The 27,579-nt window shown below is 35.8% G+C and overlaps 1 protein-coding gene across 1 annotated transcript in view; it reads right to left on the bottom strand.

Moving 5' to 3' along the window:
• Positions 1–7,072: 7,072 nt before the first annotated feature.
• The window catches only part of LOC111798481 (syndetin-like), a 30,821-nt gene continuing 10,314 nt past the window's right edge, over positions 7,073–27,579 (bottom strand). Inside the window, exons 5-25 of the mRNA XM_023681655.1 lie at positions 27,234–27,298; positions 27,015–27,104; positions 23,299–23,388; positions 23,072–23,158; positions 22,868–22,951; positions 21,094–21,213; positions 20,665–20,693; positions 20,455–20,587; positions 18,307–18,762; positions 17,199–17,731; positions 17,036–17,099; positions 16,846–16,948; positions 16,517–16,686; positions 12,689–12,814; positions 10,194–10,264; positions 9,597–9,659; positions 8,860–8,932; positions 8,214–8,333; positions 8,050–8,127; positions 7,859–7,909; positions 7,073–7,496 (exon numbers count right to left, since the gene is read on the bottom strand). Of these exons, the coding sequence (XP_023537423.1) occupies positions 7,395–7,496; positions 7,859–7,909; positions 8,050–8,127; positions 8,214–8,333; positions 8,860–8,932; positions 9,597–9,659; positions 10,194–10,264; positions 12,689–12,814; positions 16,517–16,686; positions 16,846–16,948; positions 17,036–17,099; positions 17,199–17,731; positions 18,307–18,762; positions 20,455–20,587; positions 20,665–20,693; positions 21,094–21,213; positions 22,868–22,951; positions 23,072–23,158; positions 23,299–23,388; positions 27,015–27,104; positions 27,234–27,298 (2,708 nt within the window). The 3' untranslated portion in view covers positions 7,073–7,394. The remainder of the gene's footprint in view (positions 7,497–7,858; positions 7,910–8,049; positions 8,128–8,213; positions 8,334–8,859; positions 8,933–9,596; positions 9,660–10,193; positions 10,265–12,688; positions 12,815–16,516; positions 16,687–16,845; positions 16,949–17,035; positions 17,100–17,198; positions 17,732–18,306; positions 18,763–20,454; positions 20,588–20,664; positions 20,694–21,093; positions 21,214–22,867; positions 22,952–23,071; positions 23,159–23,298; positions 23,389–27,014; positions 27,105–27,233; positions 27,299–27,579) is intronic.

The following is a 27,579-nucleotide window of genomic DNA, read 5'->3' as shown; positions in this document are numbered from 1 at the left end:
AAAGATGTAACACCAAAAGAGGCTTGGAGTGGAGTAAAACCATCAATTGACTATTTTCGAGTTTTCGGATGTGTGGGATATGTTCATATCCCAATGCTAAGGGGAAAAAGCTTGAAGATAAAAGTGTAAGTTGTGTTTCATTTGGAATCAGTGGTGAATCCAAAGGGTATATAATGTTTGATCCTGTAGCAAACAAAATTATAGTTAGCCGCGATGTAATTTTTTATGAGGATCGTGAATGAGATTGGAAAAATTATGAAAATGAAATTGATTTAGATTGCGGAGAAAGCATTGAAATTTCAATCGTAACGGAAGAAGACACATAACAACACACAGGTTCAACTTCATCGATTAACTCAGATGGTGAAATTGAACCTATTGCTGTACCTGCTGCTGAAATCGAACCAGGTTTGGCTATAAGGGAGGGCAGAAGTCGACGCCCACCTATATGGTCAACTGATTATGTTTCTGGTGATGGTTTGTCCGAAGAACATGATGTTAACATGACATTTTTTACAAATTCAGATCCTGTAAAGTATGAGGAAGCAGTCAAAAACTCAAAGTGGAGGATTGCCATGGATGAGGAGATTAAATCCATTGAAAAAAACCAGACCAGGCACTTAGTAGCTCTACCTGCTGGTGCTAAGAAAATTGGGGTAAAATGGATTTATAAAACTAAGCTAAATGAGCTTGGAGAGGTTGACAAATACAAGGCAAGATTGGTGGTAAAAGGATACACACAAGAACATGGAATTGATTACACTGGAGTTTTTGCGCCCGTAGCTAGAATGGATACTGTAAGAATGATCATAGCTTTTGCATCTCAGAAAGGCTGGAAACTTCATCGGTTATATGTAAAATCAGTTTTTTTACATGGAGAATTGAAAGAAGATATCTTCGTAGAACAACCAAGAGGCTATGGAAAAAGGGGAAGTGAACATATGGTGTATAAGCTCAAGAAAGCACTTTACGGGTTAAAACAGGCATCTAGAGCATGGTTCAGCCGAATCGAATTCTACTTCATCAAAGAAGGTTTTGAAAGTAGTTCTAGTGAGCATACACTCTTCGTTAAAAGGAAGAAAGGTAACATTTTGATTGTAAGCATATATTGTTGTTTTTCGATAATGGGCTAGGGAAATCCTTTTCTTTTGGGTGAGAGGAAATTGTTGACGGTAAGTTGTTGGAATAAAATAAAACGGGTAAAATAACAAAGAGAGAATTATTGAAATTTTGACTGTGCTTCAAATCAGGTTGTGAAATCTTCTGATTTTCTATTTAAATATAACTTATCCTAAAAATGGCGTGGCCAACTAAATCTGTGCCACTTCCTACAAAATTGTCATCTAAAACGTTGGTAATCCATTCGACGTGTTTGTCAAATGGTTAAACGGAGGTATTCAATCAACTAATGAAATCGTGTGAATCTAAATAAGGAAAAACTCAGGTTTTATCTAACATATATGTTGATGATCTTTTGTTTACTAGCAATGATGAAACATTACGGGGAGAATTTAAATGTTCTATGAAAAAGGATCTAGGACAAATGAGGTTCTTTCTAGGGATTGAAGTAATACAACGATCCGATGGCATTTTTATATGTCAAAGGAAGTATACCGTTGAGGTTTTGAAGTGATTTGAGATAGAAAATTACAACTCTGTCTGTTATCTCATTGTTTCAGGACAAAACATTGGTAAAGATGAAAATGGCATTAAAATGGATGCAACTTTTTTCAAACAGATAGTAGGAAGCTTGATGTATCTCACTATCACTCGTCCTGATTTTATGTTTGTTGTCAGTCTAATAAGTCGTTTTATGGCTTGTCCAACGCAAACAACATTTTGCAATAGCAAAAAGAGCTTTGAGGTACTTGAAAGGTACAATTAACTATGGTGTATTTTACAAAAGGGGAGGAGTGAGTGAGGTGATCGGTTTTACTGATAGTGACTATGCCGACGACATAGAATACCGCAAAAGCACTTTATGCTATGTGTTTATGATGAGTGAAGGAGCAGTGGCCTGGTTATGTAGAAAGCAGCTTATAGTCACTTTATCAACCACAGAGCCAGAATTTGTTGCTGCATGTGCATGTAATTTGTTTGGATGAGAAGAATACTCGAGGAGATCGGTTCTTTACCGACAGAAGGAACCAAACTTATGTGTGAAAATGCTTCAACATTAAGCTGTCAAAAAACCCAGTTCTACATGGTCGTTCTAAACACATAAGCGTGAGATTTCATTTTCTTAGAGATCTTACAAAAGAAGGCACTGTCAACTTAGTGTTTTGTGGTACTCGAGATCAACTTGCTAATTTGTTGACAAAGCCTCTCAAGTTGGAAGCATTTCAGAAACTGCATAAAGAGCTTGGTGTATGTGATATTTCAGACTTAAACTGTAATGATTCGGATTTTCTATTTCTCCTTATATTGTTAAGATTTTATTTTTATTTCCATATATGACAGATATTATGTTGCAGCAATTATTCCGGCTCGAAAATATGCATGATTTCCGACAAGGAAGTTATTACCTTAATAGAAATTTTATGAAACCCTTATACTCCTATATTCAACCATTTTCTTTTCTTGAAAACGACTTTTGCTCTCCAAACTTGTTTCTGTTTTCGAGAGTGTCTGAAAGAACGGGAAAATCGAGAGTGTTAGAGGGGAAAATCGTGTGGGTTGATTCGCTGGGTTTTCTTCGGTGAGTGGCCGGAGGGAGAATCGACTGATGCTATCTGTGTTGAATACCGTTGCGTGTCTGTCGGAATAGGTGAGGGGTGTCATCGCATCGTCGAAAACTGGGTTGTGACGTCGTCGTTGGCAACAAATCAACGATTAGGTTTTTGCGAGGTTTCGGGTAAGGAAGATGAAGGAAACAGATCGGGTTTCACGTTCTGCCTCTAAACAAGCCCACGGACAAATGCGGGCCCTATGCGTTTCTACCCAACAAGGAAGTGCGCTGTAGCCTCAGTCTCGGCTCCACACGCGTGCTCTCAGCTCGGCTTGACGTGTATGGCGGCTCGGCTCCGTCAAATCCCACGGCTCGACTTGGCGACTTAGTTGGTTGGCTCGGCAGCTCTGCTTGGCGGCTCGCTATCACTAAAATATATCGATTCCAAGGTTTTTGGCCCTTCTGAAGTCGTTTCTGCCCTTAGTTTTACCATTTGAGGTCAGTATAGTTCCTAACCGTCAAAGACAGATTGGGTTGGGAGTTTATTTGGATAAATAGCATGAGATTTAGCTAGGGTATGTTATGAAAGGTTCCTAAGTTTTGATGTGGTTATTATAGGACATATTTAACCGTTGGGATTAGCTTGATGTGAGTGGCTTCGACCAAGGCCATCGAGGTAAGTGACCTTACTATTGGAGTTAGTTTACTACGTGTTGTATGATGGTGTGTGCCTTGTGGCCCCTGCATGCACCATGTTTTATTATGTGATATGACTATATGATATATGAATTATGAGACTGTTTATGCTATGAAACGTAATGGATTATGTTGACCGTTGATTATTTATGTAATTTGAAGTTATGAATGATATGTTAGTAATATATGCCATGAAAATGTTGATCGATGCCATGGATACACGTAGTATTATCGAGTCATGTCATGAGATGCTTATGCAACTGGAATGTACTTTCATGTTATGTAATATGCAATGTAATGTAAGTCATGTGAGATGTCATGTAATGTAAGAAACATATATGCGATGTTAGCAATGCTTATGTAATGCCATGTTAGATATGTTAAAGAACCTCATGCATATATGTATGTCACGTGCATCGGGATTCTTCCCCTGTATGATACGAAAGATGAATTACGATATTTATGTTCGTCATGATATCATGCGGGTCCTTTTCTGTTCTGTGGTGTCCGGCGACGTGTTACACGTTGTGCCTGACCAAGTCAGGCCTAGGGGATATGTATACGAGCCCGCCTGGTGGGTCCATGTACGCGTACATGGGCCGTGTGTGAAGGAGTACCACATATCCAACCCTACCTAGAAGAGAAAAGCACCCAAGGCCATGTAAAGTTTATGAAAAGTTAGGTCTTGCTCATATGTTGCATGTGTTTGCATTCCTAACCCCAACAATGAGGTGACTTACTGAGTATTTCATAAAATACTCAAGCCACGTGCTATCTACATTTTTCAGGTAAAGGCAAGGCTCCAATGTACGGTTGATACGGTTGATGGCGGAGCTAAGGATACCATGAAAGTTGGAGATGAGATATTCTTAGGAGTTTACTTTTATTTGATTGTGTTAAGTTAAACATTGAATATTGTTTTATTTAGATTTATTTTGAATTCAGTTACTGAAGATTTTATTTTCGGAGATAGATTTGTTTTTGGATTTATGAATGTTTATGGAAGACTTTGTTGTGTTTTTACAAGATTATTTATGAGCTTCCCTTAATGAGTTATGCAAGTGACGTCACTAATAAGGTTTAAGAAAATTAGGGGAGTTACATAAACAAATTTTGGTCAAAAGGCTAGAATAAGTCTAAGGGAGGGAATGATAAGAGTTACTGGTCTAGTCTTTTGTTTTAAATATAGTTATAGCTTTTAGGAGTCCAATTCTTTACGATTCATTAGTACTATTCTTTGGGACTAAGTTTTTTTCATATTTTTAGGTTCAACTACTTTAGTAAAGGCTAATGTCATGCTTAGAATTAATAAAACCGACGTGCAATTGTTTATGTTCTCTGCTCTAACAATCTGAACTTATCAATTTCAAATCTAAAAATTTTGGGAAAGTGTATCTCGCTAACAATAAAACCTTGGAGATTGAAGAAAAGAGATGTCTACATATAAACTTTAATCGAAAATCAAGGACATTGAAGAAAAGAGATGTCTACATATAAACGTTAACTGAAAATCAAGGACATTGAAAGATGTCAAATATATTCCTGGTCTCAAGAAGAATCTGATCTCTATTGATCAATTGGACAACATAGGTTATACAGTAGAATTTGGAAAGAATTTGTGGAAGATTGTGAGGGGTGCTATGATGGTGGCACATGTCACAAAACTTGGAACCTTGTACACAACTTTAGGGTGTATAAACATCGTTGTTATTGCTGAAAGTGCTTCCAATTAAAGTCTATGACACAATAGACTTGAGCATATAAACGTTCAAGAAATGAAAATGTTGGTTGCGAAAGAAGTTTTAGAAGGCCTAAAATTTGTTGATATGGGTATTTGTGAGAACTACGTTATGGGCCAATAGAAACTAATTAGCTTCCCAAAGAAGCAAGTACAATTGGAAATGGTCCATATAGATATCTAGGGACCATCTTTAGCTCCATCATTTGGTGATCCAAGTTCTACATCATCTTCATTAATAATTTTAATAGAAGGGTATGAGTTTGAAACACAAGTCAAATGTGTGTGGCCACCTTGAAGAAGTGGAAAGCTGAACTTGAAAATCATACTGGTTTGAAAATCAAATGTCTGAGATCTAATAATAAATGAGATTACAACAAGTCAGAATTTAAAGTATTTTGTGCAGCTGAGGGAATGAAATTAATGAGGACAGTTCCTAATAAAGTAAGATAAAATGGTGTTGCTGAAAATATGAACAAAATATTGAATGAGCGAGCAAGAAATATGAGGATTTATTTTGGATTGCCAAAGATATTTTGGGCTAATATTGTGAATACAACAACCTACTCAATCAATAGGGGTCGTCAATATCCTTGGAGTTCAAGTTGCCAAAAGGGGTATGGACAAGAAAATAATTCAAGTACTCTCCCTTCAGAACTTTTGGTTACATTGCATATGTTCATATTGATCAGAGAAGAGAGACAAACTTGATGCTAAAGCTGTGAAGTGCTACTTCATAGGCTATGGTTCTTACATTTCGGGTATAAGTTTCGGGATGATACAATTAGTAAAATCTTGTGACATTGTGACATGACATTTGATGAAAATGTTATGTACAAGGAAAAAGAGAAGAAAGGCCCGAGACAACGAAACAAGTGGGAGTTTCAGAAAAAATCACCCAAGGATATTGTAGCAGAAAGTCAAGAAACTCTTGAGAGTTTGTTACCGAGGAACCAAAGGCGGAGCAATTGACACCTGAATAGGTGTTAAGAAGATCATCCAAAACCATCATAGCATTAGATAGATACTCACTTTTATTATACTATTTGTTTCTGACTAATGAACAAGAACTAGAGTACTTTGATGAGACCCTATAGGTGGAGATTAACCGAGTGGGAGAAAGCCATTGATGATGAAATGAGCTCACTTGAAAAGAATAACATATGGTTGTTGACTAAGCTACCTACCAGAAAGCGGGTTTTGTTGAATAAATGGGTGTTCAAAATCAAGACTAAATCCGATGGCAAAAGGAGGTTCAAGCTACCTACACATTGAGAAGGTGTTGTTCAAAGGATGAATGATGCTAAGCTTAGAACTACCTTTTAGCAAATCGTATTAAATTGTCAAAGGAACAATCTCCTAAGACAATTGAGGAGCATGAGCACATATTAGTTTCATACGCTTCTTTAGTTGGGAGTTTGATGTATGTTATCGTCTACACTAGACCTGATATATACATGTCGTGAGAGTTGTTAGCAAGTACATGAAAAACTCAAGAAAAGAATATTAGAAAGTTGTGAAGTGACTTCAGAGGTACTTGAGAGGTACATCTAGTACTCCACTGATAATGACAAAGTAGTTATGCAAAATTTTGTAAATGTTGATCTTAGTGGAGACGTAAACTCCAACAAAAACACATATGAATATATTTACACTATAGAAAGAACAACAATAGACTAGATGTCTAGGCTTTAGAAGTTTGTTGTCGTTTCATCTACTAAGGCTAAGTACTTGGCAAAAGCTGAAACTAGAAAGAAGATGATATGGATGACAGCTTATCTAGAAGAACTAGGAAAGAAGTAGCGCGAGAAGATTTTTCATACAGATCGTTAGATTATAGAGCATGATGCTTACGTACAGCTTACTTAATTGCTATACATTATAAATATACATTGTAAATAACTATATATGGTAAACCACATGTATAGTAAATAACTATAATGTAATAATGTAATAAATGACTAATAATATTTGAAGTAACAAATTAGACAGAAAACTTGCATTATTTGCTCGTTCTAGTAAACAACTCGCGAGCATGCAAAATTACATTTTTAAGAAATCTTTGATTGCAAAATTATGATACTAGAAATGATATTAATAACTATACAAACTTTAACCATAAAATGCTTGGAGAACTAAGATGGTTGACATTGATTTTGCAAATGTATTATTCCTTCCTACAAAGAACGAAGCCTATAATAAACTCCAATGGCAGAGAAAATACAAAGTTGAATGATTCAAATGGGTTTGGGGTGTGTAGGCACATCATGATTATCCAAAATTATGATTGCCTCACTCAATCTTCTCCAATACTTCCAACCGGGTTTTTCTCTTCCACCCTTTCATCAATGCCACCAGGTTAACCAAACCAATAATTTGGCTCTTACTGTATTCCTGCAAAACACACCAGAATTTGCATTGGTTCGTGTCTTCTTTCTGAGGCGATTATTAAAATATTCCAATATTCCAAATTTCTTGGTTCAAGGAAATTTATTACTGTCTACCTAAGCGTGTCTGTAACAGTCTAGACCCCCCACTGATAGATATTGTTCTCTTTGGGCTTTCCCTTTCGAGTTTTCCTTCAAGGTTTTAAAACGCATATGCTAGGGAAAGGTTTCCACACCCTTATAAAGGGGGTTTCGTTCTCCTCCCCAACTAATGTGGGATATCACAATATCGCAACGGGGTTAAGACATCTTCTTGACTAAGATGACAAATTCAAATCTCTTGAAGAAAACAAAGGGATGGTTTCTTACCGGGTGAGCACGTGCCCAGTGTATGTATTCAGTTTCTGGAAGATAGTATGCCTGTTTGATGGATGCATCATTAGTGATCTAAATAACACAGTCGAACAATTCTAGACAGTATATGATAGTCAATCAAGTTTGAAGCAAGCCACAACACAGTTCATTCTTTTCGATCACGATTTAAAGTCGCTCAGGTTTACCTTAATGAACGTTTCAACCATTTGTAACTTAGGCTTGACGTTCGCAGAAACGAAATGTTGCAAGCCATTGATTAAAACCTGAAAAAGAGTTTAATGGTATTTAAGTACATTTTTATCAAACGAGATAAAAGAGATGAAGAGAAAGGATAAGTGATGCATTATACCTGAAGATCCAATGACATGAGAGCGCGCCCTTCATCTGAACATCTCTTTACTCGTGATATACCTTCGATAAGAGTTTCAGCAACGAGATCCAGTCCATACTCCAAGAGGAGGTTTTGAACCTAGAAAGGTCAAACATACTGAGTTTCAGAAGCAATTAAGGTGATGGAAAGAGAAAACATTAGTCGATTGATAGTTAAGCAAAGATTATATTTCCCTTTAACCCGATCAGTACAGTCTACTCAGAATGTCTCCCAATCTGCCAGAAAACTTGAAATTATGTCTTTTCTTCTTTATTTTTTTGATTGAACACATGATATGTAGTATGACGAATTTACAAAGAACATATCTTTAACTTATTAAAAACAAAACACAACAAGTTTTAAAAGATATGGAAGTTTAGCATCGTAGGCTGAGAGGCTATTCCTCCATGAATTGAATGGGAAAAAAAATATATCAGTAATTAAATAACCAAGACACCAGAATCCATAAAGATGATGAATACAGCGTATCAACAGAGAATTCATACAACATAAAGCACAAGAATGGGAAAAAGAACTTGCAAACTTAACCTGCGTTGTAGTTCTGCAACTTATAATTTTAAAATTTAATATGGTAGGACCTATATAATTCGGCCCGATTGATTACCTCATTGCGAACTCCACTATGGGCCAGCCTTGTTTTATAATGCTTGAATTCTCCCAATAACAAGTCAACGTACCTATTCATAAAATTCATTTAAACGACCTAATAGTAGTCAAGAACTCAAGTTAATAAGAACAATAACAAACTTGTAACATCCTAAGATGCTCAAATTCTGGTTTGTTGTCTGTTCTGCATATGCTAAAATAATGAAAACAAGAAACCCCACAAATTTCTTCAGTGGTCGAAAGTGCATTTGATAGTCCACAAGCAATATTTAAAGTGATTGGTTTTTTACAAAAAATTAGAATCAATAATATAACTGGAAATTCCACTCCAGTATTCAAAGTTGTAGAACAGGTTGAGATTTCAAAATTCTAAGTAGGACAAGAAGAAAGGAAAACATAATGAAATAAACAGTTCAAATGGAATAATTTTCCACATCACAGAAAAATTTACTCCATTCTTAACAGTGTCACCCTTTTCGCATTGAAGAATTTAAAAACATGCGGATACAAAGTGGCTCATCCATCATTTTAACAAAATTCAAATTAAGTTAAATAGGTTGCAGATGAAGTAACGCTCATCTAAAGCTCTTTCACTTGATATAAAAGTAACAGGTTGCTTTAACCATATGCTAGGGAAACATATATGTATGTATATGTCTATGCTATGTGTATGCATATAGAAGATTAACATAGAACGCTAATGGCAAATAAAGTGGGTATCCGGAGGGAACAAACCCATTATGCTCGAGTCCAAGCTCTTTAACTTCCCATTTTGCATTGGCTATCCGATCAACATAACTGTAAGAAGAGAACTTTAACATTAAAAATCATTGCCATTCCATAAAACATTTTTACAGCCTGTGAAAAACTAAGATCAAATTTTCTGTTTTTTTCTTTTTTTGCTTTAATAAATGAACAGTTCATATATTGGAAATAAAACTTATATTCCGTTTATGAATTATTAAAGTTAATACCCATTTTCATGGTTTAAGCATGATCTGATTTTTTGGGGCTGGGATTCTAGAATAAAGCCTACTATTGCAAATAATTTCTTAGTTATTTCAAAACTGCTACTGCTACAACATATTTTATTCTAGTTTGTTCGAGTATGCTTAGATTCATTTTCCTATTAGTGATTGGCCAGCCTTATTTCAGTATCTGTAAGTGAAGATTAGCAGAAACTTCGTCAGAATGATTCTAAACATGCTTGTATTACTTGAATGTGTGCGCTTCCATTTTTTAGATTCATATAACACGTGCAGCTCATACAAAGAATCTCCACCACCTAAAGCTCTAATAGAGTCTAGATAGAGTCCATTTAAATATTCTTACCCATTGACATGAAGAAGCAGTCTTGCAGTGTTCCTATGAATATGCTCAATGAGATATGGGACGGCATCCAACTGATCCAAAGAAGATAAATTCTGTTTAAAGAGAGCCTAGAAAACAAAGAATAAACAAGAAACTCCAACACACAAAAATAGTAAAAGACTTTCATAACAAGTCACGTACAATAAACAAGAAAACAATAGCAGTTTTATTGAGCTAACAATAAGTAGAAAAAAATTCCATTGACATGAATGACAGTTGCAAAAAACTTTAAACAGGAATCATTTTGCTAAGATATTATCTTTGTATTTATCACTGATGAATATTCTCACTGAACAGTTTGTATTTATCTTAGATTCTTGTATAACAAGGGAAACAAATCAAAATTATAAACAAAAGGAAAAAGCACTGATTATAGAACTAAACTACCAATCAAATTTATTTAGGACCTGCAATTACTCCTGGGGAGAAAAGAGTCCCGATCCTCAAAGTACCTCCATCAAATACATTATAGAATGCGATTTTATATTTTTGAAATCTGAATTAATCCTTTCTCATGCACTATGCAGTGTGATCAATGAATTTCACCATGTGAGCAACCTGAAGCCTTACCACCTCGATTCAGATGATGTCAACCGCAACGTCACCGCAAGACCTAGAATTGACCTTAAATAGAAGGACAACAAAGGAGTCGAAACGATCCAAGCCAAGGAAAGTCGAAAGATCTGTACGGAGTGTTTGAGAATTCCTAGCCCAATGGAAAAATTTCCCTACAAAAGAAATTAGGTGGGGGAGGATATAATGGTCATGCTCGTCCAGGACGTGTTGCCCATGGCATGTCAAAGCTTTTATTTGCTTTCATGATGTATTGCTTTACTATTGTATTTTTTGTTTGTATGATCATTCAGCGAAATCATGTCGGGGTCTGCCAGACCAGAATTGTCTCAAAATGTACTATAGGGAGCCAAGTAGTCATCAAACCTCCCCGACCAAGTATTGTAATCTCTTTTGCCTACATGTTTTCAATAGAATTGACTTTTACAATGCTTATTCCAACTTGTTTTCAATGATTTTCCTCGCCCATATTTTCTAAAACCTTTTCTCTCAAAAGGTGGCTCGAGGCTCGACCATACATTAGAATTGTCCGTGAAATTCGATTTTGACACGGTTGGCTTGTTTGCTAGGTTAGAACAAGCGTCGCACAATATCTAGTCCGCTGCCAAGAAAAGTGCGATTGTGACACTAGATAAGTAACTCCGAACCAATTGTTGTTAGTCAATTAGTTCCCAGCTTCAGTAAGTTTCAGTTAGTTTGCTGGGTTGTAGCAGAAAACAAATTTCTTTAGCTGTTTTGGAAGTTTAATCTCTAGGATACATAATTTGGAATCAAAATGATGTCCTCCTTTAAGCTAATATTTTTCACTACAGAGACTTGAAGAAGTCCTACCAATAGAAGTTGCAGGAAGCTAGAACCTTCATGAAACTATATCAGATAGTGCACAACCAACCTTTAAAGCCTTCTAGGAAATTTCCCCCTCTTCCAGTGAAGAAACACCTCTAAGCTGACATGATCTTTTTATCGATGAAGAAGTTCAAATATAAGTATCGTAGAAATAGTTTCAGAAGTCAAGTGGGTTAAAGAGTTAGGAAGACATGCAGGTTTTTCCTATTAGAAATCTTAGCCCCACTCAAACTTAAAATTTTCAAAGGAGATGAGCTTTCTGCCATTTTAGGCTTGAGAATTGTGTTTTTCAGTAACCACAAGTTCCGAGTTCAGATATAAGAATTCACAGCCATAATGAAGTGAAACAGAATTTTCCAGCAGGCGCTAACTATATCGCAAAAGCAGATTTCCTCAATAAAGATTAGTCCATATGGATAGCGAGAAAATGGAGGAACCCTTGCATGAACTTCTAACCCATTAATGGAAGCCTCGGAAGAAACGACACCAACAAAGGAATAAATAATATTTTCATGCAAGACATTCCATTTACCAATTTTGACAGCAAAGAAATGGTACCTATGCACAACCACCAAAATTAATTCTTTTTGCTCAACCATATTAGTAAATTGTTTGGGTGGAACACCTTCCTCATGCAAACCTAAGCTGAAAATAAACCTACCAGCCAATTAGTTTACAACTTGTTAATTAGTTTTAGTTCATCTGCGGGGTTGTCAAGTACATACTATGATAGTAAGCAGCACCAACATTTTTCCTTTTGTAATCTCAACCTTGATATTGAATAGAGTTCTTTAGAATTTTAATCCTTAGGCTGCAAATCACCTTATCACAGTTGTGAAAAATAAAGTGATATCTTCAAAATAAAATTTATTTTCATGGAACAATCCCATTAGAAGAAAACATGCGATAAGGCTGGATGTAGAACTAATTTAAACCATCTTAAGCTGCACTAAGATTAAATTGAACACACATTTTCTTCTCTCAGAGAGCAAACGTTATGATCCATGACATACCAAGAATGAAAAAATGAACCTTACCAGATGTGCATAAAAGTCTTCAATTACAGTTGCATTTGTTTGCAGAAGCATGGATTGAATATGAGCTTTAGACCTGTGCATTATTCTTGCCACAAGTGATAATGAGTCAGCACCTGCACTCCTCTCCTGCGGTATAATAATCACAGTTTAGAGGAGAACACCCATGACAGATCCTTTTATTTTTAACCAAGTAATTGTAATGTCTCAAAGAGAAGAAAAACAAATTTTTTCGAGGGAGAAAATGACTCATTCCGGCCCTTTCTGATGCATGATAAGCAATGAAAACTCCGAAGAAAATACATATATACCAATTCATGGGAATAAGCATAATACGGTAGTCAAGTCTTTCTTTCTATGTTATATATTTCTTTCCCTCTACGTAGACTAACAAGTGTAACAACCCATGATTATACTCGTTAATAGCATTTTTCTTTGGCGGGGGAAGAAACATAACTTCTAATTGAACAATGAAGCTGCACATCAGGAGGCATGACGTTGGCTAGATCCACCCTTGCATTGCATTCTAAAGACTTCTCTTCAAAAGTTGTCTAATTATTTTCATTCCAAACCCAGAGCATAAGCCAAGAGCATAAGTCCATTTATTAACTCCTACTCCCATCCTAACCGAGGTCTTAGCTCCATTAATAAAAGAGCTACCTATTTCTACGTCTGACCAACCTATTGATTATGAACCTGACGTCTGACAAAATCAAACTCCTATTGTTTATACGAGAAGAAAAAGGGCTACCATGCAAGACTTAAAATGTCAACCACTTGAACCAGACTCATCCCCTTTGAATCCCACTAGTGAGAATATTACTTATATGGCTCCTTTGATCGATGATGTAACCATAAAAATTGCTCAAAGAAAAGGTGTTAGAGGTTATACCAAGCATCCTATTGCAAAATATGTGCCATATGATGGCTTATCTAAGTCCTATCAAGTATCTGTTTCTATTATTGATAATGTTCAGGTGCCAACTAACATCCATGAACCTCAAAAGCATCTTGACCAGAGAAAAGAACGACAAGATAAGATTGACGCACTTAAGAAAAATGGCACAGGGACATTGACAAATTTGCCTAGATGGAAACAAAATGTGGGATGCAAGTGAACTTTTGTAATGAAGTATAAACCAGGTGAAAGAATGGAAGGATTGAAGGCTAGACTTTTAGCTAGAGGATTCATTCAATCCCATCAGATTGAATACTAGGAAACTTTTGCTTCGGTAGCAAAACTCAATACTATAAGTATCATCTTATCTCTAGCAATCAATCTTGATTGAAGTCTTCAACAGTTGGGCATAAAAAATGCATTTTTGAATGGTGATTTGGAAAAAGAGATACATATGGATATTCCACCGAGATACAAAGAGAACATTGATCCAAGAAAGGTAGGCAAACTTAAATAGTCTCTCTATGGACCAAAATAGTTTCCACGTGCATGGTTTGGTAGATTGACAAGTTTTGATGTCAATCTTAAATATTTTCAGTATCAATCATTTCATAGTCGTAAAAGGAGATTAGAATCACAAATTGCTCTCTTAATTGTACAAGTGATGATACCATCATTTTAGGGAATGATGAATCATAATTGTAGCAAGTGAAGAATCACTTGGCCCGAGAATTTGAGGTCAAGAATCAAGGAAATCTCAAATATTTCTTCGGTATGGAGATTGCTCGGTCTCATAAAGACATAGTCATATCCCAAAGAATCTAGATTTTCTCAAAGATATTGCCATGCTTGGGAGAAAACCAACAAAGTCTCCTATGATTCACAGAAGAAACTTGGCCAATTATGAAAGCAGGCTAGTTGGCAAGGGGAAATACCAATGTCTTGTAGGACGTCTCACTTATCTTTTACACACATGTCCAAATCTTGGATTTGCGGTCACCATGGTTAGTCAATTTATGCACAATCCTTATGAAATTTCTTAGATATATGAAGATGACTCCCAGGAGGGACTACCTTTAGAAAAACTGACAAGAGGTTTATACAAATGTAAGTTGGGCAGGTGATATTATAAATCGAGGACCTACCTCAGGTTATTGTGCTTTTTTATGAGGTAGTCTTATAACAAGGAGTAAAAAGCAAACTGTGGTTTCAAGTAATGTGGCTTGCTCATAGTATGTGTGAAGGCATATGGATTGAGAGAGTCCTATTGTAAGTTGGAAAAAAGTTTCTAACCACCAATAAAAATGACGTGTGACAATCAAGCAGCAATAGGACAAAACACATTGTTGATTGAAATTTCATCCAGAAGTAGATAAAACACCCTTTATAAGGGTGTGGAAACCTTTCTCTAGCAGACGCGTTTTAAAGCCTCGAGGGAAAGCCCGAAAGGGAAAGCCCAAAGAGGACAATATCTACTAGTGGTGGGCCTGGGCGGTTACAAATGGTATCAGAGGCAGACACCAAGCGATGTGCCAATAAGGAGGTTGTTCCCCGAAGGGGTAAGACACGAGGCAGTATGCCAAGGACGTTGGGCCCCGAAGGGGGGTGGATTTGGTGGAGTCCCACATCGATTGGAGAAAGGAACGAGTGCCAGCGAGGACGCTGGGCCCTGAAGGGGGGTGGATTAGATATCTCACATTAGCTGGGGAGGAAAACGGAACACCCTTTATAAGGGTGAGGAAACCTTTCTCTCGCGTTTTAAAGCCTTGAGGGGAAGCCCGAAAGGGAAATCCCAAAGAGGACAATATCTGCTAGCAGTGGGCCAGGGACGTTACAGAAATAGTTCAACTCCACTATGTACCAACCAAGTAACGGTACATAAGCAACAATTGGCAAATAATCTCACCACGTCATTGCTAAAGACCCAACTTTGAAGATTTGAATAACAAGTTTGGATTGTATAATATATACAACCGATCTTGAGGACTGTTAAAATTAAGGTCAAAGTTAGGAAATTTTAAATTAGGGAATTATCTTTTCTGTTTAATTTGTAATATTTGAGACCTAAAGTTTAGGGGATTTGATTTGATTAGATTAGATTTAATCTTTGTGTTACTTAATCTGCCATGTATGTATTTGGTTGTTTTATAAGTTGTGTATAGCATGAACAAAATATCATAAATCTAGAGAGAAGAAGCAAAATATTGTCACCAAATTCAATGTTGAAGCCAAGTTCAAATCTGTAGTCCAAAGGGGCGTGTGAACTATAGATTACAACATTCTTCAAGAATTGAAGCCATCAAAGAGCTTCTACAGGAATCTATGACAATAATGTCACTATTCGTATAGTCATAAATTGCAACAACAAAACAAAAACAAACAGGTGAAAGTGGATTGAAACTTCGTTAGAAAAAAGAAAAAAACAAGGAACACAGAAGGGTCTTATTTGAGCACCTCGTTTAATGATGTAATCAGTAGGCTGGCATTCTTTCCAAATAATAACTGGAACTACATAGCCTATGACCAATTGTTAAACTGGGAATGATTAATGTATTAGATCTACTATGAGGGTAGAGAGTACAATCAGCAAATAACGGTGTTAATTGTTCCTTATGCTATTCATTTTTTCTTTTTATATATAGATTATGAATTTATAATTCTTGAAATTAGGTGATTTTTTTAGTTGTTTTAGTCCATAAATAGAGTAAATACTCCCCATGATTCAATACATCTAAATTATCACACTTCCAAGTTGTTTCACAATTATATGGCTCAAAATTCTAAAATTGTAACTAAAACCAAATTGATATCTATTTCTCATGAATAAAAAGAAACCACAACAGAGAGAAAAGAAAAAAAGATACATACATGCGTACATACAGAGATCCAAATAAATGAAAAACGATGCTGTAGCCTTATATATAAACTAGCACCTTGAGACCAAAAGTTGTTCCATGCAAGTAACCGAAGCTACTGCCAGGAGGGCTTGGGGTAACTTCGTTGAAAGAAAATGTTGAATTCGATGCTGATGGGGAAGATGAATTAGATTTTATCCACTGATCACAATCCTGTGAAGCCCGGGATAAAGCTGCCTTCAATTTATCTGATAATTTCAGGAAGAAATAAACCATGTAAGTCAAAATTTGAAAAGGTAAAATAGTGTTCTAAGTTTCTGATATATTGAACTTTGAGAATAGGACAGGAAGGAGTTTCAAGGACTGGTCAGGGAATAAATCAGAAGAGAAAAAAGATGAGTGAGTACAATTGAGGGAGTCAGGGAAGCCTTTTCCACCAGAAGTAGTGTTAGGCTGGCCAAAAGTCTCGTACACAAAATAGAAGAACAATTCAAACAACTGGCACATACCCTGCCAAAAATAAGCTAATGAGAAATATTTCAGGCTGTTTAAAGGTGAACGGCATCTAACAAGCTAACCATCAAATACTGGGGATACCTTGAAAAACTCAATATTCACTATCTCTAGTTTCTGCATAAGCCTTGCATATTTGTCCATGAACCTGAAATTTGGGAGTTCAATAATTTTTTAAGAAACAGAAAAAAAAAAAATAAATAAAGTTTGTTTCGAATACTTTCCAATATCACTACAGATACTTCACCTTAAAAGGCATAGAGATGATCCTGTTTGAGCTGAAACTTCATCAAAATTATGGTTAGAAGAATTTCGTGGAAGTTTGGGTCTTGAAATTCTGCTTGGAAGTTGACTATCTTCATCAATAAAGTCAGCTAAAAGATCTTCATTTTCATCTTCACCTTCAGATACAGCATGACCACCGTTTTCAAGATTGTCTGTATTCTCAGAGTGAGAGTTCCTATGAGAACTTCCACCAGCACCTCCATCCAATTCTCCATAAAAGGCACCATTGGGTATGTCTTCTTTACAAGTATGCATTAGTTTAAGTAAAAATGGATTTCCACTTTTGATCCACTGCAAAAAACCACTTCTACCCCCACCTGTACTGACTGAGCTTGCTGACTTATCTGACTGTCGGACCTTGGTGTTAGACGACTTACCATCAGATGGAACAAACAGAGGTGCTCCGTCACCAATCAGTCCAGCAAAACTAACAACTTGAACTGTTTCGGGTGGCAGAATAAGCCAATTCTCTTTTTCCATAACCATCTTTAGAGCCTAAGAACATGAAGAGAGTAAAAACAATGAAGTACGGTACTAGTCAGTTTTCACATTCGAATTTAGAAATTACTTAGTTTGACAAAGTAGTAGAAGTGTTGCAGAGACAATCTACTGAATTAAATAGATTAAAATTTCTACGAAATGTGAACAATTAAATAATATGTCAGTTAAGACATAAGACATAAGACACGTGAAATTTTACAATAACTTAATCTGAATTGAAGATTTTTAACTGTCACAAGAACTCCAGTTTCGTAAACCAAGAGCAATTTGTGTCAGAGAAGTTAAAGTCAAAACTCTAACAGAATAACTACTAAACCAATAGACACAGCTCAGAGGGAAAGAATAAGTTAAGCAAGAAAATCCTTCCTTACTTTCTATATGAATCACTTTTAAGTTATGAAGAGAAAATTGAAATATTCATTGCTTTTTTTAATTTAGTTGGCCCAGAGGAAAATTAATAAGAATTTAGAAATAGTGCAGCATTTAGCTTCCTTGATAACCATGACCCAGCATGTGGAAACAGTTGCAGACCAGAACTATGGAAAATTTGGGCAAGAAGGTAAACTTACATGCATACTCTGCTTATGAAAAGTCCCATAATAGTTTTCACAAACAATCTTGAACTTTTGCCTAAACTCAACTGCTTCAACTCCACAGAAGGCTTCTCCAGCCAATATGAAGACATTGAGATCTTCGTAGTTTTTCAAGAATTGATGAATGCTCGTTGAACAAACAGCAACAGAAGAAAGCAGTACTGACACACGACTAGTTGATAGTTGCCAGAGGTTCTTACGGCCTTTTTGAAGGATTTGGGAAACAAAACTTATAGCATCTTTTCTCAGATGATACCAGGGAGAACCACTGGTTGATGCTGTACTGCTATCTGTCCGGGACTCCATATTAGAATCACTCCCATCCACGTAAACAGGATTCATAATTCTTGTCGTTGATTCCTCTGTATCTCCTAAATTAAGGTCACAATTATCTTCTAGTTGATTCATGTTGGGAGATTCTTGAACTGAATCCTGAATCAAAAACATGCTTGTTAAGATAAAGTTTTAAGTGCCCAACAGAAAAGCCACCTGATGAAAGAAAGCAGGAAACAATAATATCTGCTTCTTACTACCAGTGATTCAAACAAAATATAAAGAAAAAGTAAAACTAAATATCTTAACAATAGTATCCTTAAAATCATAAACAGAAAGTCTTAAATAGACCACTCTTAAATAAATTTTCCTCAACATTGTATGCATAAGAATCACAATGACAGGATTTCTTTTTAACTAAAATACATTTAGCCTGTTAGTTCCTTTCCCGTTTTTATGCCCTTACTAAATCCATTAAAAATGACTACATGCGAAACATCATAAATTTTTAAGGAAAGTCTTTTTCCATCTGCCATTTGTTGGGAAGGGGACTACAAAACAACAAATGGATGGACCAGAAACTGAAGAAAGCTTGAGCAATAGGGGTTCCAAGCAAACACCCCAGAATGAAACGATTATAATTGATTATAGTATTTTGATAATGTTCCTTTGGCCAAAAACCCTAGGCCTCTAAGATTTCAAGGAGAAATCTATCCATTCCTAAGGTATTCTTACATCGGCCATCAAGTGAGATTTCTGGAGCTTCCTTTGGCCTCTAGAATTTCTCATCAATCTGTTCCATTTTTTCTTTGATTGGTGATTACTGGAACTAAGAAAAATTGCTCCGCCTTGGCCAATCCAAATATTTTAGAACTACACAGTAAGTTTTAAAAGAGGAATCTCCCTCCAGTCCTTGCTTGACACTCTTGCGTTGAACATTTGAAGCTTTCTACATGGAAAATCCCAACTTCCCAGAAATCATTACCTTAAACAAATTATTCAAGTTTCCTTCAATAGTGTGACAAGGGGATTCTACAGCCTTATCAGAAAATTTGAAGGCACATTTGCCCATTTTTTCTTCATAGAAAAGTGGTCTAGGAAAGGCTAGTAAAATTCCCTCTGAAAGTTAACTGTGAGGGGGGCTAAAGTCTTCTACAAAGGGATGGTGATATAAGCAAAGATAGAAAAGGTTACTTTACAAAACAATTCATTAACTTCCGCAATAAGAATTCTGTAAACATACTCATCCAATGTTGAAAAATAGACAGCATTGCAGAATTGCTTTGTAAAATAGACAGCATTCAGGCAAATAGAGTTCTGCAATGCTGTCTGCTTTTTTTTTTCAAGAACGAAATTAATAGTGAATGTGATTCCCTCTTATTTCTTTGTAGATTTCTCTAAACAAACGCATCCAATGTTGATTTTCTAAACAACTTTATACTTCTAGGAGTACCAATGTGGTTTCTTAAAAAAGACTTGAGGCTTGTATTCAGCAACTTCTGCAATAAGAATTCTGTGGCCTCTAAATTTTTCATCTATGAAAATTATAAAAGAATAATACTCATGTGGCAGAAAATTTTCTTACAACTATATTCAATGCAGCATACAATTTTCATCGAACTGTATTCAATTCGGCAGAAAATTTGTATAAAACTATATTCAATGCAACAGAAAATTTCAATAGAATTATTTCCAATGTGAGCAGACAAGGAGTTGTACAATCGTCCACTGAAATAGAACGATACTATTACATAGACTCCATGAACTAGAGCTGAAAATCAAAGAAACTATTTTCTAAGCTGAAAATAAATATGATTCAAGTGAAATATATAAGAAACAGTAAATACGGACCTTTGTATCCAGTTGGAAGCTTAAGATTTGATAATATGAACACATCAAGGTAAATAAGACAGCTAGTGTTTTTAACAAACACTGCCTAAACTTTGATTCAGGTATTCGAAGGCATAGATCACTGTATGTAAGCCTGCAATTGGATAAAATAAGTTAGACGTTCTTATTTGACATACTGCATGCAAGACTCAGTAACTTCAAGAACATTACCTACTATTTTGTATACGTATATCCTGATCCTGCAAAGATAAAAACGATTTTTGAATATTTCTTTGATTTACCAAGGAAATAATGGAGAATCTAAACTGAGAAAACTAAAAGAAAGGTAATCTGATCCTTCTGTTCCAACTTCTATTTACCACATATGTCCATAACTTAAAGTGGTACATATGTCAGTGCGAAAAAGCAACCTCAAGTCCACTAGTTGTGCTTTAACTAAATGCTACCTATCAAAAAAAAAAAAAAAAAAAAAAAAAAAAAAAAAAAAAAAAAAAAAAAAAAAAAAAAAAAAAAANATGGGGAGTATTGCATTTATATTTCAATAGTAATGAACTTGAGATGATGCAAGTCAGCTCAGTGGGAAGAAATTTTAATCTCTCAACATAAACCAGTTCCTTAATTTGAATTACACAAGCGCACCTCTTGCACAATGTCTTTCAAGGAAGAATGGGTTTCTGATATAACTTCCTGCATAAAAAAGCTTTGTATCTTTTCCGAAAGGCCAGACACATCCCCTATTAGTGCATAAGCATCAATCACCTGTTCATAATGACAACAGCTGGATCATTTTAAACAAAACTTCACGAGAGAAAAATAAGTTCAATTGTCAAATCACTTGCAATTGTTTACGATTCCAAAGAGGTGCAAATGTTGATTGCAAGATGTTCCACATAATGATCTGTTTTGGTCATGATACTAGTGACAACAGTGAGTATAATTGTTCAACCTTAAACCTATATGGGAGAAAAATAACTAATACGGACAATAGTAAAGCCAAACTAATCGAAAAGTCTTAACCAACCCAAGAAGCCATAAAGTATAATCAAGTTGGAAGCTATTGATAACTAAACATGTAATGAGATGATTTTTACTCAAGCAAGGAGGTCCCACTAAGTATAATAAATCTTTAGATTTAACCATGAGATAAGTTCATAATCTTATAATCAGTAAAACGAGATAGTTGGCTCTGTAAGTATCTAATAAACTCACAGGGCCAAGTTCATGGTGTTTACCAAAATCAGCATAAACCCAGACATCCTAAATTATCTACAAAATGGACAACCACTTATTTAGCAGTTAATAATGGGATAAAATGAAGGTATATTATTCCGCTAATCCTTGGAAAGACTCCAGCAATGGATACATGCACAACTTTAATAAACCATGGAATAAATTCAAGCTATCATGTGCTCGGGAAAATTCCTTATTATAATAGAGATAAGAAAGAGAGAAACTTCCGTATCAAATTAAATGGGGGAAGTTACAAAACTCCTGAACTCTCAAGACATTTGGTTCTCTCCAAAAGAAAGCTAGAATTTCCTAGCTCCTTATCCCTTTCTACCTGCCTTACCCCAAGCCCAAGTAACAACTTTAATCTTTATTAATACTACCCTACCCGTACAACCCATCCCTATCATTCTATTAGAAGAATATTTACATGAAAAGACTCATGTACCCTTCCCTAATGATTTAACTCACTCATTTCTTGTTTTGCTTGAAGGACCTCGCAATCTCTGAGCACACATGAAGCTAATAGGAGGCTTGTTATTTTTATCAGTACCACCCACCCGAAGTTTCACCCTTCCCTCAAGGTGAAGGTAGGAATTTACTTCTAGCATCTCAGCTGAATCATTTTGTATTTTGCTGAAGAGCCCTCACAACCTTCTTCTCACATACGTGAAGCCAATATGAGGCTTCTTGTTTTTATTAGACTATTATTATGAGAGAGAAACATTTTCCTCCGTGCTCCTTCCACAAAGGAGTCTGAATTTACCCAACCCAAAACCCGATTCATTCCCTTCAAAATCTTTTCAAGCAACCTTAATGCTCTCACTTAGGTCACAAGCCCATTCTACTGGGCTCACTGCCTACATTTTCCACGGCTTCCTTTCCCTTATAGGAGAGAAAATGGTATAGATTTCAGCTAAAGAATAAAGCTACGTAAAGCTTGCAGAAAAAATATTCAAATTGTCTGCACCTGCTATTGGGGTCAAGCCATTTTTTCAACATTGAAAAGTTCATCCACAGCCCTCTAGGATATAGTGCAGGACCCATAATCCAAATAAAATGTGAAATGGATTTTTCAGTGCTCAAGGTTAAATAGTACAAAAAGAAATTGAATGTGTCAAGAATGCATGATTTCAGGGAGAAAGAAAAACAGAACTAATTTCTATCATATGAAAACAATCCTCACGGTTAAATAGCCCTCCTTCTTGAACTCCTGACAGACTTCTATCAAAAGTAAATCCAACTTTTGTAGGGTTCTTCCAAGCCAAACCTACAATATTATATAAAAAAGTATTACAAATCAGTTACTATACCCTTTAAAACGTGTCCATAGGAGATATACATAGATATTTTTAAACTGCAAATGCTCAATATCATTGAGACTACTCACCTCTACACCACGGCTCATCTCTTGAATGACTGAAAGCTCTGAAAAACTATCCAATAGCTGCAAATACTCGGATAAAACCTGAAAAGCCTATATAGCAGGCATGTTCGGCAGCACAGCTAGAAAAGTTAATAAGCAGATATCATTACTCCTTCAGACATGTTCATTTTAGTGTGATACCTGCAGTTTAGCTAGAAAAGGAAAAATAAGAAGCAAATTTTCAAACCCACCTTGTAATAATTTCCCTCTTCAACAAGAGACTCAAGCATTGATTGCATGTCCACCGCATGACGAAGCTCACTCAAAACTGGAACCATGTCCTATTTACATTACTTTGTCAATGAAAAGTTTACTACTTGAAAAAAAAAAATAAGTAAATTAAGCTGGAAGCATATCCTACTTAACATAGCAATGGGTAATTTCTTGTTGTGTAAATACTTATGGGAGTTTTTAGGTAGTCCTTATTCTTATTTTACATTCAATAGCTATAAGGTTCGTAAGTACATTTCTAAAATGAATTGGTCATAAGAAAGGGGTTGGAAAATTAGTGGCCGCTTTCCAATCATTAGTGGTTCTAAGTAGGCTATAGTTACAAAAGTACTTTTTTATCAGACCACTCCCAGGAAGTATGCCATACACTACTAACAAAAAAAACCCTAGAAGGACAACTTGTCTTCAAAAATCCTTTGGTTTCTTTCCCTCAATAAATGCCGATTAAGGGCATTAACCGCACAATTCAAAAAGAACTTAGCTTTCCCTTTGAAGTACGACCTCAGGAGCCTCCACAGCCACTGGCAAACATTTTATTGGAAACAAATATCTATGCCCGGTTTAGTCAGGATGAAAGATCAAGAGCCCAACCGAAAGAAGGCAATGAATGAAGATAACGCCCAAAAAGGGAAATTCTTTTGAACTTTGTCTGCAGCATCGAGGCTTCAGTAAAGCACTGACCAAAGAAAGAACTTGACTTTCCTCAAAATCTTCAATTTCCAAACATAATTGACCCAAGGGGACTTTCTGTGTAGCATGAGATTTAGAGAGGTGAAAGAAGGCAGATTAATTTAAGGCATATTGAGGAATTTGGAGAATTTTAAAACTCTTGAACACCCGAACCAAGCTCGAGAAGTCGACAAACAAGTGACCATGTGGTGCAAGTTTCTAATACTCGTAGAGTTGATTAGGATCGAGGTCAATGATTGGAGCATTATGTTTAGGAGCCTAGTTTGACCTATTCTCATGACAGTTGTGCTTCAATAATGTGAACCGTTTACAACTTAGTTCTATTTACAGTTATATAGCTTCCGCACGCATGATTTGTGAACTCTGGTGGATTATTAGGTCGTTATGCTTTCCAATATGGTGAGGTTGGAATATTATCCCTTAATGAGCATGACCAACATGTTGTATGCCTTTATACGTTTATTACGCCTAATATAGGGTTTGGATAGCTCGTTATTCCCTAGTTATGAGTTGGACTATCGCTATGTTCCATAGAGTGCTAGTTGTGGTTTTCATGGACTATGAGTTATTGTTTCGCGTATCTTGATCCTAGTACCTAGCCATGAGTTCCATAGCCTCCTTAGGTTGACCAGGTACCTTGTAAGGACGAATAGGGTGCAACCCCTATTCGTGATACAATGCCACAACAAGTATACACGCGTTACACTCATGGCAGAAAGAAGCAATCAAGTGTGGAACCCATTGGTTGAATTTTTTTTATGCAGTTTTTTTTTTTTTTTTTCAATTTCTCTATTGTAAGGAGGAGTCCTCCAGTTTCATTTCTATATTTAGATATTTCCCTTGTTTTAGGAGGATGGTCCTCCATGATCGAGTCATGGATGTAGCAATGATTATAAGGAATCCACTTTTATTTCTATTTTGTTTCCTTTGTTTTAGGAGGATGATCCTCCATGATTGAGTCATGATTCCATTGATGTAGCAATGGTTATTATACAACTGATATAAATAATCACAAACATCAATGAAGATGGGACCTAAAAATTTTCAATTTAGTCTTGAGTACTTTAACTCAAAGGTATTAAAATTCTTTCTATCAGAGCCTAACAATTATTCAAAATAGGTTGAGAAAAGAATTCTACGTCTTCCTCCACACAAACACCGTCTACCTCCACCTACGAGAGACTCATAATTCGATCGCAGACTTGGGTAGTAACAGAGAGAGGGTCTCCATGTCTTGGCCCACAAAGTTTGTATGCAATACATATATGTAAATGTTTTTTTTCTTTTTCTCAAACCTCTCGACCACACGATTTTAGAGTTGAGAGTTTTCTTGTGACAAATAGGATTTTCAAATAGTGACATTTGTGATCGGAAGTTCTGGTCATAGTATTGGGTCGACAAATAATTGCAACCACCCATATACTCATATTATATCAACGTAGCTCGAATGCCAAATGATATATACCAAATGGAATTGATGCTAACGACCATGAGTAAGAATTGTCATTCTCAAGCGGTTCCAAGATCACATCACACGCTTCTTCGTTTTTCTTTTGCATGTTAATACATGAAACTCCTATACTTTAAAGGAAAAGTGAAGAATATCCACTCACAAAATTATTGCATGAAATCTAAGAGAGGGTTGCGTTCAACATATTGTTATCCATTAGTGTCAATGCTCAATGCAATGATGACTATAATGAGCATTTTGGCTAGACTTCAACTTGAGTTCAAGGACACGTTATTTGAGGATGCTCCCTTCTCTTCATCATTTTTATTAGGAATCAAGAGATGGGGAACAATGATCATCTTATTTATATGCGGTTTATTCTAGTTAAAAGGTGACTTCATCCTATCTATCTAGTCGAGAGTTGTCATCATCTTATTAGTCCACTTCGATATTAGTGTCCATTCATCCATCTATTACTCAAGTTTTTCCCAAACAAGAAGCTCAAGGCATATGCTTGTGCTAGAGGATTCCTCAATATTAGATCTAAGACTAAGTGATGAGCTTCCTCGAGCTCTTTGGTGATTTTGTAATGACTCTGACTCACCTTGGGAAAAGGTGGCGATGAGTATTCATGGTATAGATCCTTTATCACAAGAAGTAAAAGGAAAGTGAGTCTTAGAAGCCCTTGGCTTAACATTTAAAAAAACTGGATAAAAGTTGATAAACATTTTAATTTTGTTCTTGGCATTGTAAAAAGGAATTCATTTTCACATGATGGTTGGATAGGTGATTACCCTTTCAAGCTTTAGTTTCCTAGTCTCTTCAATGTCTCACTACTTCCTCACGGTAAAGCTGCTGATTTTTGGGACGATAGGTGTCTGTCTTGGAAGATTATTTGTGGAAGATTCTTAAAAGATGAGAGATTTAATTAGTTTAGCTCTCTTCTTACTGAATTGGAAGCTGCCAAGATCGTTGAATATTTGAAGTATTGGAGTATTGATCTTCAGTTGTGTTCTTAGTTAAATCTCTTAGAAGCATTTGACAGCATCTTCTCCTATTCCTAAAGACATATTTTTGGCATTATGGAAGTCAAACGTCCGAAGAGGATCAGCCTTCTTATGTGGATTATCATTAATAGTAATTTAAATACTACCTAAGTTTTGAAAAGGAAGATGTCATTTTTATCACTCGTGCCATCTATATGTGCTGTCGGATTCAGAGAGATTAAATCACCTGCTTTTATGCTTTATCTTGTTGGCAGAAATTATTTGAGATAATAAAACCTACATTCCGTAAGGCAACAAACATGATTGCTGGAAATAGAAACATGTGATAACTTTTCTGAACATGAAACCAAATTTTTTATTGTAAAAATGTGATAATTGGAAAGCAAAAAAAGAACAACAATGAGAAAAAAGCCAACAAAACACTAAAAAATAGAGATAAATATCTCTGGATTCTCATCAACTTGAGAAAAAATAACAAAGGAAGAATTTCAGCATAAGGAAACTTTTCTTGTAGAATAAAAAGATGTACCAGAAGTGCTTGTTTCTTCTTCGAATTAGAGTTTACAATGAGATCTCTAGAGACTTCAAGCATTGACGAAGTTAGGTGTCTCTTCCCATTCTACAAACATCAGAATTAATGTTACACCAGAGTACCCTAGCAGGAAAACTAAACAAGTGCAGAATAACAAAATGTGGGTTAAAAAGCTGAAATTTGTTAGACGACCATAACATGCTAAAAAAGACCTACCCTGCAGATGACATTCGCAATCTTCAAGTCTTTTTCCAACTCCCTGACCAAATGCATCCCCTTCACTGGCCAAAAGTAAGAAACGAAACCTCATCAAACTATCATTCAATTCCAAAATTAAGCCTTTTTCCATCTAGATAGCCCTTACGAAACAAACAAGAAAACAGATTTCCATTATCAAACAACATTTTGGAACTACCACCACAATTAAAAGAAGTGTATTACATCCACTGGAGACTGTTATTCAAAATTTTGACGTACGCTCATCATGGCACAGTAGAGAACTAGAAGAAAATCCACAACGGAATCTTGTACAAAGAGATTTTTTATTCATTTACACATTACT

Source organism: Cucurbita pepo, chromosome LG07, assembly GCF_002806865.2.
Source record: "Cucurbita pepo subsp. pepo cultivar mu-cu-16 chromosome LG07, ASM280686v2, whole genome shotgun sequence".
In the NCBI taxonomy this organism is placed as follows: domain Eukaryota; kingdom Viridiplantae; phylum Streptophyta; class Magnoliopsida; order Cucurbitales; family Cucurbitaceae; genus Cucurbita; species Cucurbita pepo.
Note: the sequence above shows the minus strand (reverse complement) of the source record. Positions and strands in the feature narration are given on the sequence as shown.